At 36.6% G+C, this 14,167-nt stretch overlaps 1 protein-coding gene across 1 annotated transcript; it reads right to left on the bottom strand.

The window, feature by feature from the left end:
• Positions 1 to 628: 628 nt before the first annotated feature.
• On the bottom strand, positions 629 to 11,648 carry LOC113046114 (plasminogen activator inhibitor 1 RNA-binding protein-like). The gene is made up of 9 exons (XM_026206994.1): positions 11,286 to 11,648; positions 9,540 to 9,717; positions 9,006 to 9,146; positions 8,857 to 8,928; positions 7,965 to 8,039; positions 7,695 to 7,881; positions 7,544 to 7,600; positions 4,651 to 4,857; positions 629 to 1,890 (listed from the first exon to the last, which is right to left on the bottom strand). The coding sequence occupies exons 1-9, from the start codon at positions 11,539 to 11,541 to the stop codon at positions 1,831 to 1,833; spliced, it is 1,233 nt and encodes a 410-aa protein (XP_026062779.1). The 5' UTR covers positions 11,542 to 11,648; the 3' UTR covers positions 629 to 1,830.
• Between the last annotated feature and the right edge of the window lie 2,519 nt (positions 11,649 to 14,167).

The raw sequence follows: 14,167 nt of genomic DNA, 5'->3' as shown, positions 1-14,167 counted from the left end.
CCAATGATATATAAGTTGTGGCCATAAAAATCAATAGCACTTACCGAACTGCTGTTTTCAGTTACAGTCGCTGGTTTCAATTCTGCACGTCACATTTTATTTTATTCTAAGCAATAAAAGTCATTGTGAAAGTAATTGATTTTTGTCAGCACACAAATAAAATGGAGCAGTTCAGGCACAAACTTCAGAGGCTAACAGTTACTTTTTTTTCTATAACAAATCACTTCATCATTTAATACCTGCATGTGTGTTTGCTCAGATTGCTTTTGATAAATGTTATATTCTGTTTTCATTTTAGAAACAATTTAGTATGAGAAATACACAAAAACAGAAGAACGCATGGGGGGCAAATACTTTTTCACAGCACTGCATTTCTTCATAAATCGGAAGCCAGATAAATGTCTAATTGGAATTAACTTATTTTGTAATAACTTGACATACTTGAGACAAAGATACCAAGACAATATTTTAAACGTTATTAAAAAAAATTTTGCGACAGCAATATTAACAATAAGAGAATCTAAGTTTTCCAACCTATTTTTATTGCATGGGAATCACCGACTTTTTATTTATTTTTTTGCAGACATGTTTGCGGTAGAATGAGATGAAGGAGAGACGAAGCCTGGACTCAAATCTAGTGTCGTCTTCCACTTTATTGTCCCTCCTGCAATGAATACAGAGTACATCGTCCATCACACCTGGAGGTCTCGCTAGCTCACATACAGAAGAAACTGCTTCCAACTTTTCTTTCTCAGCACACCGTTGTCCCACCCTGAATTACACTTTTTATTTGATTTTTTTCTCAGAAAACGCAAGCAGTAGTGCCATCATAGTAATAATTCAAAATAAAAACACTGCAAAGATCACAGAAGGAATAAAAATAAACAAATGGTACTGATGCAAACAGACCACGTGCTTAGTAGCTAGATTTCAAACGTCACCATAATCTAAGTGCAAGATATGTCAACAACCTCAGCTAGAGAAAACTTACTAAAATGTCAATAAAACTTCATGTTAAGAACATGACTTGCACAAACTTACCATCTACGCTAAGGAAAATAAACTTATGGCAGATGATGAGTTTTTAAAAACAGGTTTTGTCTCTCACACACACACACACACACTTCACCCACATTTACAGTTCAGAAAGTGGTCCTAAAGTTTCTAAGAGATGAACTTACAAGGACCAGCCTGGATCTCCATTGAGCTCCAACAAGATGAGGAAATAATTTCTCTGAGGAACAAAGATAACTATGCATACTAATATCACGGGTCCAGCAGAGGACGACAGAAAACACCAAAGCAAGATCAAGACGATGCATTTGCTTCTCGCTACCGGTCAAGAAAAAAACTCCAAATGACAGGAGGGTAGCCTGACCTTAGAGCTTTCTTTCAAAACATTTAAAATAGTCAATATACATTATTCCATGTATATATGTTAATAGTAAAATCATCACTACGAGTCTCGTATTCTCACTTGGAGAAAAACAAAAAAGTTCTGCTTTTGGTAGAGCCATTGAGATTCTATCTTGAAAAATGCATACATTCAGGCAACAATAAAAAAATATGGCAAACGCATAATCTCTGGAAAAAAAGAAGAAAAAAAAAATACTGTATGAACATCCCTGCTATCATGTCTCTAAATACAAAACCTCTACCCATAATTTGCTTCAGTGTAACAAGAAGTCCTTTTTGTGTTTTTCCGCAGGTAAAAGTCAGTTCTCAGTGTATGGATGACAGTCTGGTGTATTTCTCTTTTCTGGATTCTATGGTCGAATGATCCGTAAGCATGCAAGCGTCGAAGAGGAGGAGCAGGGCCTGGAGGAAGGTTTAAGCCAGGGCTGGAAAAGCCTCGGGATCATCCACATTGGGAACGGAAATGCCTCCACCCTGTCGAATTCAAAAGAAACAGACTTCAAGCCAACATTTGAGACAATCATTTATTCATCCAAGTACATATACAAATTGCATTTTCCTGCACATAAGCCATTCAAACTACTATAAAAAGGACAAATCTGGAAAATATAATGCTTCTATAAGTGCAATTTCAATTTCTGAAGTCTGTGATTAAAGGTCCCATGACATGGATTATTTCCTTTTCTTTAAATGCTTTTTAATGTTCTCTTAGGTGTACTTATATTGTTAGTATGAATGCTCTGTTTGAAGGGGCGTGTCTGCTGTCAGACTCAGAGTAAACAATGACTGTTTCTAGAATTTCTAGAAACTTGGGGACCATATACAGGCTAGGGGAACTCAGATTAATCTTAAATTTTCATGTCATAGGACCTTTAAAGACCAATCTTCTATGGAAGTCAATGGGGACTAGAAACTGTTTGGTTTCCCACATGCTTTAAAATATCTCAATATTATACAGAACTAGGGATGCACGATATTATCGGAATATCGGATATTATTATCGGATTATCGGATATTATTGATATCGGAATCTGCCGATAAGGGCTTTAAATGCACATCTATGAAAAAATAGGCCAATATGTCTTGCTGATAAGAGGAATGTGTTAACTCGGATGTGCACAGGGTGTGCTAGTGATTAGATCACATCAATAGTGTGGTTCATTCTTGAAGCAAAGTTTTGCCTGAATGGGGATAAGACCCCCTTCCTTTGGATCGCTGCATTTTAACTGAGAACGCATGCACAGAATAATGCGTTGTGTGTGCTATAGAGTAAAAGTAATTAGCACATGCAGATTTCATATATACTGATTTATTCATTTATGTGTAATGCGTGTTATGTTTTTAAAACCAATTATGAGCTCCAAAAGATTTTCAGAATATTCTGCTTTAGACCATCTAAAAAAAATTAAATCTTAAAATAAAATGTTAAGGTTATTACTGCATGTTTCCAAGCAATTTATATATAGTTTATTTATAGTTCTTTTCAAAGCTTCAATGTGCTGTCATCATATAAAATAACTGCATTATTGTTTAATTCTAACAAATAGCCTAGGTTCTTGATAAAAACAAAACAAAATAAAAAATGATTAACTTAATTTCCACACAGGAAATATATCTGTATCAATATCGGCTATCGGCCAAAAAGAGTTTAAAAAATATCGGCAACCCCTAAACATAACAGAAGAAATTTTGGGTGAATTATCCTTTTAAGTCTGGGTCAAGAGCAGCAAGTGATTTTATTTTTTTTGGGTTTATGGTTCACATTAAGGATTGAGAGAAGCTGGTGTATTAGTCTTCTGTCACTTCAAGATTGATGGTTTATAATTTAGCACCATGCCATCTATCATGGCTATATTCATGGCAAGATACAAGTGGAAAAATTTATTAAACTACATAAAATCAACAACAAACTTTTTTTATTTATATTATATATATATATATATATATATATATATATATATATATATATATATATATATATATTATTATTATGGACTTAATTTATTATTTACAGGTCTAGCAAAGAATCTTTTGTGATCATCTCATTTAAATCATTAAGTTTAGAAGCGCAAATAACTATGAATGCACGTTTCAATCACTGAATATTAAATATACAAAACTGCGTCTTTTCACAATTCTGACTTTTTTTTCAGAATTAAGATAAACTGACCATTGTCAGAATTCTCATATAAACTTTATCCCGCAATTCTGACTTTAAAACTTCTGTCAGTATAATCTCAATCCTGAGAAAGTCAGAAATAAATTTTCAAATCAAAACATTACTTTCTATCACAACATAAAATTTTTGTATTGTTTTACATCCAACTAACAGATCCAATCCTGTAATACTCAAAAGAAAGGACTGAACTTTACAACAATAAAGCGTTTAGTTCTTTGCTGGTGTATAAGCGAATAATGTCCATTTAAACTACATGTATTCTGTTGGTAAAACAGTAATAATATGGGTTTCAGGGACAGACTACAGTTTTTTTTTATGTAAGCGGCATCTGCCACAAATTTTCCAACACAAACATTAGAAGAAAATATGCAGTGTTGGAGATTTTAAAATTATGTTACTTAGTTACTTTTTATGGAACATTATGCGTTACTTTTTAAATATGAGCAGGGCTTGATTGTTTTTAATAAAACAAGTTCTATTTAAAGCAAATGTAGAAGCCCTTTCACACCAAAAGTGTAATGATTAAACCTCAGACTGAAGGAAAGGTAAATTCATGTCTGTACAGTAGAACACAGGAGAAGGTCCTCACTTCAACAATAAAATTAAAAACAATGAAGCACAATTACTAGTTTACCTAAAGTAATTTTTCCTTATTAGTATAGTTGAACTGGATCATCAAAGGTCAGCAGCAAAGACATTAGTTAATAAAACGGAATTAAATATATTTAACGTTTAATTAATGCAAGTTTGCGTCATATTCTGAGATCGCATTTCACTGTTTTAATTCATTTGGATTATTACTAAATATGTTTTTTGCGAGTGTGATGAATTGATGCACATTCACATTTAGACTCGAACTACATCATGCTCACACGGCACACACAACGCCTCTGTACTTCTGATTTCTCCCAATATGGGGACAGGAGAGCTGTCAGTCAATAAATGGGAAAACAAAGTGACTGGCATTACTTTTGAAAAAGTAATTACTTATTAAGTAACTCGTGTTACTTGTAATGCGTTACCCCCAACACTGACAATATCAGTATGTCATGTACCTTCTCAGATCTGCCTCCGCCTCCGCCTCGGCCTGGCCGTCCTCCTCCTCCTCCTCCTCCTCCTCCTCCTCCTCCTCGAGCTCCTCGGCCTCCACGAGATCCTCCTCGGCCGCGGCCCGGCCGACCCAAGTCTCCGAAGTTTATCTCCAGCTGGGAGGTGATGTCATTGGCAGGCTTACGGAAGTGGTGATCTCCCCCCTCATCAGACTTTAGGAAGAAATATTACAGCATCAGCTTCAGGAACTACAACACATAATGCTTGCTTTCTTAAAGCTGCAGTAGGTAACTTTTGTAAAAATATATTTTTTACATATTTGTTAAACCTGTCATTATGTCCTGACAGTAGAATATGAGACAGATAATCTCCTCCCAGTGTCCTATTGCCATTTGCAGTTACAGACCGCTCCCGGTAAGAAACAACCAATCACAGCTGCGGTCCGTAACTTTGTTTGTGTTCAAAATGTAGAAAAAAGAACATAATAAGCGAGTACACCATGAATCCATTTTCCAAACCGTGTTTTTGGCTTGTTCTGAATCACTAGGGTGCACCTATAATAAGTGTTTATATTCGGACTATTTTAGATTGCTTCGGGGATACCGCGGCGGAGTAACCCAGTACCTTTGTGATTCTTCATAGACATAAACAGAGAGAAGTAGTTCCGGCTACGATGCTCTTCCGCAAGACGCAAGCAGTTCTGTTTATTAACCGCTAGAACGTCAAAAGTTTCCCTACCGCAGCTTTAAAGCGTTGTGAGGATTTCAACTAGCATACTGTGAGATTTCCTCGATGCGGAGAACATGGACAAAATCACACAATCAAATCACAAGAAAGGAATTTACAGAATGCTTCACAGTTTTTGGAGGAGTAAATCACAAGTAGGCTGTACAATTAATCAAATCGCAATACTGACAGAATTCTGTCCTTGTCGAATACCCTCAAATTCAAAGACTTGATAGAGGTTACATAATATCATCTTTTTAAGAAACATTGTTACAGTTTTCAAAACTGAAGAATATTCGGTGTATCCTAATACTGTATTCTAAAATGATCTGATATTAACTTTTGCGACAAAAGCAGAAGAAGCGGCTCGTAGGAGAAGCATTATAACCGTGACGGAGGCAAATTAATATCAAATTATTAAATAATGATTTAAAACTACAAAAGGAGACGACAACAACGGAACAAGAGAAGATTCTTTCCATCTCCACAAGGACTTGAACCACGGCAGATACTGTTGTATAATGCTATTTGATATAATAAAAAAGACACATATTTATTTATTTTTATTTTATCTAAGAAGGCATTTATTAACAGTGCTTCCAGAGTTTTTTTTTTCTTTTGGGCTGCGGTTTGACGTCGGCTTCCTCCTCATTTTGTTCTCCCTCTTCACAGGGAAAATCAACTCATTACGTGTTTAAAGGTAGCCATAGGGAGAAAAAAAATCCCTGTTTCGTCCCTGAACTGCCACTTCCCGCTGCGTGTGCTTTTATCATCAGACCTGACCAGTGTTGGGGAGTAACTACAGGTAACATATACCTAAATTACAGAAATGCAACTGTGATCGGTTACCGATACTGAGGGGAAAAAAAAAGTGTAATTAAATTACAGGTACTTATGAATGTGTTAATGATTGTTAATGAATGAAAATGTTAATGGCTAATAACCGTTTTATTTCCTATTTTGGTTCATTTTTTTTTTTTCTTTCTCCAAGGCATTGTTAGATGCCAGTGTTTCCTGGCTATGCAAAGATTTGATTTCAAAAACAGTATCATAGCTATTAAACTATATCTTAAGAATTTTAATCTGTATTTAACCTCAAAAAGATCTCAAAGTAAAAAGAGCTGCTAAAGTCCGTTTTTTAGGCTTTATACAATTAAATTATGGTACTCTTAATTCAAGTGAAGGATACTGACAGTAATCAGTGTTAAGTGTTAAGCAGGCCTGCATTCAACACGAGCTGCAGGAGTCAGATTTGACTGATTGAGGAGAGATTTAAATACTCTGTGTATTGATAATGGCTCCCCGATGCATGAAAATTATACAATATTAGCATGTTTGCAGGGAGCGAGCAATAACGGTCAGAAATTCAGTGGGAGCAGGATTAAGAAAACAGTCCCTCGCGGCGCTTCAATACAAAACCGCACTGGCAACTGTAGAAAGCCGAATTCATTCAGAAATGACCAGCCAAACGCATTTTTTTAAGATCCAAAAAGAGGAAATATTGTCACTATAACGTCACGGCTAAGTACAACACAAAGTACCTCACGCGTGAAACACTTAACGCACAAATGTGCGTAACTGATGTAAATCAAGCAAGCATTGTACGCAGAAGGAATATGGATTTTTTTCCAGCAAACCTCTTGTACATTAAAGCTTATTCCAGAAAAAATTAAAGCATTTATGAAAAAATAAAACTGATTTCATAAGACCCTACTATGAACTAACGCGATCGTTATAAAGGTGTTTAAACAACAATATACTTCCACTTGACCATCGGAATATCAGATATTTCATGCCATAGCTAACACATTTGTGAATATTCTGAATAAAAAAAGAAAAATGACAAAAGCAGATCATCGTTTATTCAGCGCTGTTGCTGCTGCAGTGCGTCACGTGACAAGCAATGACATGTCACCATGGAAACGCCCCCCCCCCCACAATTTAGTTGCCACGTCCCTGTTAGTGTGTGCACGCATGCTTTAGAGGTGCAGTCAAGGGCGAGCGCGGAGAGGGGAAATCTATATCGTCTCGATCGTTGATTTTTCGATAGTTATATCTTGAAAGTTCATATCTAGATATAGACACATTAACGATATATCGTTCAGCCCTAGTTTCAAAGTTGACCAAAAGGGTGACTAGAGAGTAAAACAATCCAAACCCAGACACAAATACCTTTTGGAACGCATCAGGGTCAACATCTCCAGCTTCAATCACAGATCCAGCATGCCGCTGAAAACACACAAAAAGGAAATAAGCCACATTAGCCCCGAAAACAGTTAGAATAAACATTTACGAGGCTGGAAAATGGACTCATTTAACTTACCGTGCCAGCTTCCTCACTCTTTGACTTGTGCAGTACGTAGCCCTTCTTCCACTGACCGTCGTTGCCCTCGTTGGGCTTGCGGATGTTGAACTCAACTTTGGAGCGTTCTTTGTCTTGCATGGCCTTCCACTCATCCAGTGTCATCTCCTTAGGACCTTCCTCCTTCACCTCCTCGGCTTCATTCTCCCTACACAGACACAACCATGGCATGCTCTCTGTACATCTCATCAGAGATACTGCATTTTCTGAACACGGCTCTACTTGACTCACTTGTTTTCAGAGTCGGCAGGAGCGGGATCTTCACCTTCAGGAACAGGCTCCGGTGCTGCAGACTGATCCAGCTCACTGTCAAATCAGACAATATTAGATCGGGAACCCTTGAGATAACACACTGTCCCACTAGAGCAATGATTCAGAAATCTTCAGTGTCAAGAAATGGACCAGCCCTCCATGTCACACAATATCAGAGTTAGTTTATTATTATAATTATTAACAACAACGACGACAATGGGTTCTCTAAATGTAAATGTCTAGGAGCACAATGAGTTTGAAAACACAGCGTTTAACAGATTTCCGTTACTTTTTCATTCATTTTACCAAATATTAATTCAAGAATCTTTGCACCCAACCACTAGACTTCATAAAAGACAAACTGCAGTTCTTCACTAATATTTTTTATAGTCTTGTTTTCCCGTGCAAAAGATTTTTAAATCGAGATGCATTAACTTGAGAAGCAAAATGACAATGCTTTCTGTGAAACGAATCAAAATGAATAGTTTGATTAAAAAAAAAATAATATCTGCCACTGGGGCTTCAAAAAATCACCTTAAATCAAAAGGATAGCAAGTTTATGGCCCATTGACAGAAATCTGTTCACCTTTTAAAAATAAACTCACTTTTCACACAGTTACATTTCTCAAACAACATTTTTGCATCTCAAACAAATGCATCTTCATTTAAGGATGCTTAGATATTTGTACTGGAAAACCAGACAAAATGCATGCATTTTCAGCAATGCGTACAACACTCAATGCAATATCTTTATTAATTTAAGACTTCTTGCTCCCATTTAAGGCCTTTGATTGTGTGGAAGGGCGAATTGAAACTTTTTAAGACTCGCAGAAATCATCAAGCCTCAAATATCCCACGTCTCCAATCCTACCTGGCTTCTTCCTTCACATTGCCCCAGTTGTGCAAGCCACTCCCACCGCGCTTCTCCTCTCCTTTCTGTCGACTAAAGCGAGAAGGACATCCCAGTGAGACTAGTGCACAGCCTGAACCATTTGTTAGTGCAGGCTTCATCACACTCACGATTTGTCATTGCCGCTGTGTCTGTCAAAGTCACGTTTGCCTCGGGAATCTAATCCATCTCCTCGTCCCATGCCCCGTCCACGACCTCCTCTGGCCCCGCGGCCTCCACCACGACCTCTAGAGGGCCTGTCCCCTAATGACCTGAGGACAACATGCACAAAGACATTACCAATCTGGAGCTAGAAAATCAATAAACAATGCTCAGATATTGATGAAATGGGAACTCAATGGACTTGGTGGTTCAACAAATGATTCAATATCACAATCAACCCCAAACAGAAACACTGGCCAGAGTTTGGGGAAACAGAGCGATGCTATTTTGGTGATGCTAGTCACTTGATCGTGACTGACAGTTTCTTGATCGTTGAGACTAAATTTAAAAGCGGCAACCTTGTTTCTTATCAAAGTGAGAAAGCACACTACAAATAATGTGTTAGTAAAGTTTTGTTTGCACATCAACAGCATAAAAGGTCAAGTGTTGAGTGATTGTGTCAGTCTTAATGCTGTCAGTTTTGTTTTAAAGCAAACCCTCACTTGTCCACAGTGAACTCTCCCCCCTCTGGCTTCTCTTCTGCTGATTTCTCAAAGCGTCGTTCACGAGGAGGGCGTCTCTCGGGTCGTCTGTCGCCGGGCCGAGCCTCTCCTTGACCTCCCTGATGCTGGGAACTGACCTGACCCTGCTGCTCCGGCCTCCGGCCAACCCTTCTCATCCCTAAAACAGATACGCAGACGCTCGTTAAAACACAATGAGAACCTGTGAAGTGTGAGTTGATTTAATCACATTTCATTCAGATCAAAACTAGAGCATTAATATCTGATGGCTGCGTGTCACTCAAAGAGCACTTCCACCAATCGGACACACTTATCCAAATCAGTGCACTTATTACAGGTCAGAAAACACACTCAAAATACGCATAAAACAGTCTCACAAACGCCTCCTACTAGTACTTCCAATTTTAAGCATTTGTGTCCCTGGGGTCTTATGTCTCAGGAGTATATTTATAGAAATAGTCAACAATACATTGTATGGGTCAAAATTATAGATACCTCGTTTATGCCAAAAATCAGTAGGATATTAAGTAAAGATCATGCTCCATGAACATATTTTGTAAATTTCATACCGTAAATATATCAAAACTTAATTTCTGATTAGTAATATGCATTGCTAAGAATTCATTCGGACAGCTTTAAAGGTGATTTCCTCAGTATTTAGATTTTTTTGCATCCTCAGATTCCAGATTTTCAAATAGTTGCATCTCAACCGAATATTGTTATATCCTAATAAACTCATACACCAATGGAAAGCGAATTTATTGAGAGAGACTGGTTTTGTGGTCCAGGGTCACATATAGTAATTTAATTGCTGGCTACTATCACCATTTAAATGCTCTATATGCAAAATAAACACAGCATGCACACTTATGTGTGTGGAACAACATGATGGAGAGCAAAAGACAGCATTTGAGTAAACTATTGGTTTTAGTGTTTTGTCCAAGGTCACGCTGTTCATCAATCAACTCTAATGATGTCTGAAGAAGCATTTTCAATTACTGCCTCAGATTTTAAAGCACCAGGTTACATTTATTTTGTAATTTAAACAAATCACAAATCTCGACATCATCAAATATGAACACATAAATTGAGTATTCAACCTGGTCAACTACATTTAAAACCACTAGACTGTGAGTTAACGTTACTCCATGTATCCGTCACTGCACGCCCTACAAAACAAAACTGAAAGTGCTCTCCTAAAAGTAGTTACATGTTTGCATAACATCACAACACGCCATTGTTTCCTCCATGTGCAGACCAGCACAGAAAGATGCTAATCACAGAATATCCTCATACAGCTAGCAGATTAGCATGTGGCTAACGCAGCTACGCAGTTATGAAGAAAGTGAAGATAATCAAATCGAGATCGGATAGTAATGTTGACATGTCAGAGGAAGAAAACTGTTTAATAAAACATCTCCGGGCGCATCTCGCACACAAACACAGTGTTAGTGAACATTAATCAACACTGGTAACGTTAGCAGGCTGTTGTTGTTCATGTTGACTTCTCTGTCTCGTAACCTACTGTGCTGCCTAACGTTACCTAGACATCATTATAGGCACCATGCGCGCGATTCAAGAACTCAACCGTTGGCGCGTATATAGGGTTCACTCCAGCAGTTTTTACCGAGTTCATAGCTCTGAGCGGGTCTACAATCTTCAAATATGCTACCTAGGCTTTCTATTTTTTGAGAGACAGCCGATATTTAGGACTGTATTTCTACATACCCTCTTTCTTAAGCGGCACGGGAGCCTGGGTTTCTTCTTTCTTGTCCTGCGCTGTATTTTTCCTGTCTTTCTGGGACTCTTTTTTCGGCTGTTTGGCGGCTTGAGCTGCTGTCTTCGAGGCGCCTGACGCGGCCGCTTCTTTCTTCTTGTTCTCGGCCGCCTTTAATATCTCGAAGGGGTCGGATTCGTCATCCAATAACTGGTCGAACCGATTGGTCACGACGCAGCCGAAGCCTTCTTGCAGATGCCCCGGCATGATGGCGCCCCAACAACGGGATTATCCTCCGATTCTTCGAGGCTTCGAGCAACAGCTCAAGATGGCCAAGGCAGACACCTGCTTCTCTTCCGGCGCTCGTATCCGGGACATTACAGCTTTCGCGCCATATGGGGGTTGTAGTTTTACAGCTGTACTATTCTGTATGCGGTTTACTCAAGGTGTCGAAAATATTTGCGCGCTGGATATTAATTATTTATTTAAAGATTAATAACTTATTGTTTTATTAATTAATAATCGTTTATGAAGGGGATTTGGAGATTAATTAATTGTATTGTCAGCCTATTAATTTTTTTTTTCTACAAATGCAAAATGTATTTAACATTTCTGTTTTTTTAATTAAGATTGTTTTAATGCGGTGTTTGTACTTCATGCATGTGACCCTGGACCACAAACCAGTCATAAGGGGTCAATTTTTTTTTTAATTGAGATATATGAACCATCTGAAAGCTGAATAAATAAGCTTTCATTGACAATTCTGATATGCAACTATTTGAAAATCTAGAATCTGAAGGTGCAAAAAGTTTAAAGCTTGAGAAAATAGCCTTTAAAGTTGTCCAAATGAAGTTTCTAACAAAGCATATTACTAATCAGTAATTAAGTTTTGATATATGTACGGTAGGAATGATAATGATTTTAGGTATAAAAGAAAAATCAATAATTTTGACACATATAATTGTTGGCTATTGCTACAAATATACCTGCGCTACTTATGACTGGTTTTGTTCTCCAGAGTCACATATAATAGGTGTCTAAAATATTTGTATGCTTGACATTAATTATTTATTTTAAGATGAATAACTAATAATTGTATTCATTATTAATCATTTATGAGGAGTAATTCATTTTATTATTGGTCTATTGACTGTTTTCCTAAACAAATGTTACATTTACAAATGCAAAATTTATTTAAACTCTCTGTTTTTTTTTATTTTTAAAACTATAATTATTCTAAAAGTTTACATCATACTTTTACACACAATCCATCAAATGAATGCCTGTGTCAAGTACAAAAAAAATGTTTCTAAGTGATGAAGTTAGATATATTTACAGTATAGGGTTTTAACTGTTTTTCAAATTAAATACAAAGACAGTGAGTTTTGAATTATGTGCCTACTGGAGTGTTTAGTGTTCTGTTAAAGTTGAATTTTATTACTGCAGAAATACACATAATTGTACAGTTTTGAAAGCAGTGCTAGAATCTGAAAATTGTGCTGCAGATTTAGTGTTTTACAGGTGATGACAAGTGACAAGTGACAAATGACAAGAGTTCATGCAGATGTGTTCACTGAAGGCATTGTGTGTGAAAAAACATGAAAAATGATTAACAGTTTTGCAGACTTTGTTAAAAAGTTTTGACAGTGTGACTTCAGTTTTGACCAGTTCAAATTAGCAAAACCTGTAAACTAAGGGAATATACAAGTTGGTATATTATTATTTCCTAAAAATCATGGTTGTCAAAAATATGTGTGAAAATAATATTTTGCATAAAAAATGAAGCCAATTTTAAGACTTTTCTTATTTTCTATTCTTTCTTTCTTTTTTTTTTCTTTTTTTTGCAGCATCACCATTGGTTGAGAGATTGTATAAACACAACAACATTAATTTTTTTTACCTTTTAATGTGTCTGGGGGAACACCGTACACTCTAATTTATGTATTTATGTGTATTAATTTATGTATTAATTTATGTGTTAATGCATGGTTAAAAAAAAAAAAAATAGTTACAGGTAAAATAATGTAAAAATGGCTGTTAATTGAGTTCCCTTACTATGAAAAACTAATAAATCTAATGGGACATCCGGAAATATCAGGCATTAATAAACATTTCCACAAATCTCTTTCTTGCAATCAACATTGATGGGTAATTGAATTTACTGCTTCTCTTTATCAGTTCTGAACATAGGGTTTATGTTACATATTTTGCTGTTATATGAATGCTTATTACATGATTTTTATCATGTCATTACCATGATGGTGTTTATTATTTGTGTGAATGACAAATTGCACCTTCTATATAAATGTATATTTACTTCAGCTTGTGGAAGAGCTACTTGTGATGTATGAGCTTTGATTCACTGTGACATTTTATCATTATCACCTGTGCTTTTGGTGGTTGTTAGTATATTATAAAAGTACAAAACAAGCAGCTATACACTACACAACTACACTTCTGCACCGAACGGTCTCCATCCATTACCAGCCTGTCAATGGAGATGACTGTTGAGCTCTCACTGAGGATCCCTAAGAAAAAAACAGATCTGACTAGTCCTGGGCAATGATTAATTGCAATTAATCACATCCAAAATAAAAGTGTTTATGTGTTTAAGTTTATGTATAAGTTTATTGATGTGAACTGTGTATATTTATTAGTAGTGCTGTCAAATGATTAATCGCGATTAATCCCATCCAAAATAAACGTTTTCGTTTATAAAAAATGTGTGGCATCTGCTTAGGATCATGTTTGATAGTTTGGCCTTTATGTTGGAGGGACTCCTTTAGCCCTTTGACATTTGCATATAAATAACAGAATCTGGCCCCATATACATTTATATGAGTGTTTAGTGGCAAGGTTTACCCCCCAATATCTGGAAGAGACTCCTCATCCA

Source organism: Carassius auratus, chromosome 27 (assembly GCF_003368295.1).
Source record: "Carassius auratus strain Wakin chromosome 27, ASM336829v1, whole genome shotgun sequence".
In the NCBI taxonomy this organism is placed as follows: Eukaryota; Metazoa; Chordata; class Actinopteri; order Cypriniformes; family Cyprinidae; genus Carassius; species Carassius auratus.
The sequence above is the reverse complement of the archived record's forward strand: the minus strand, read 5'-3'. Positions and strand labels throughout refer to the sequence as shown.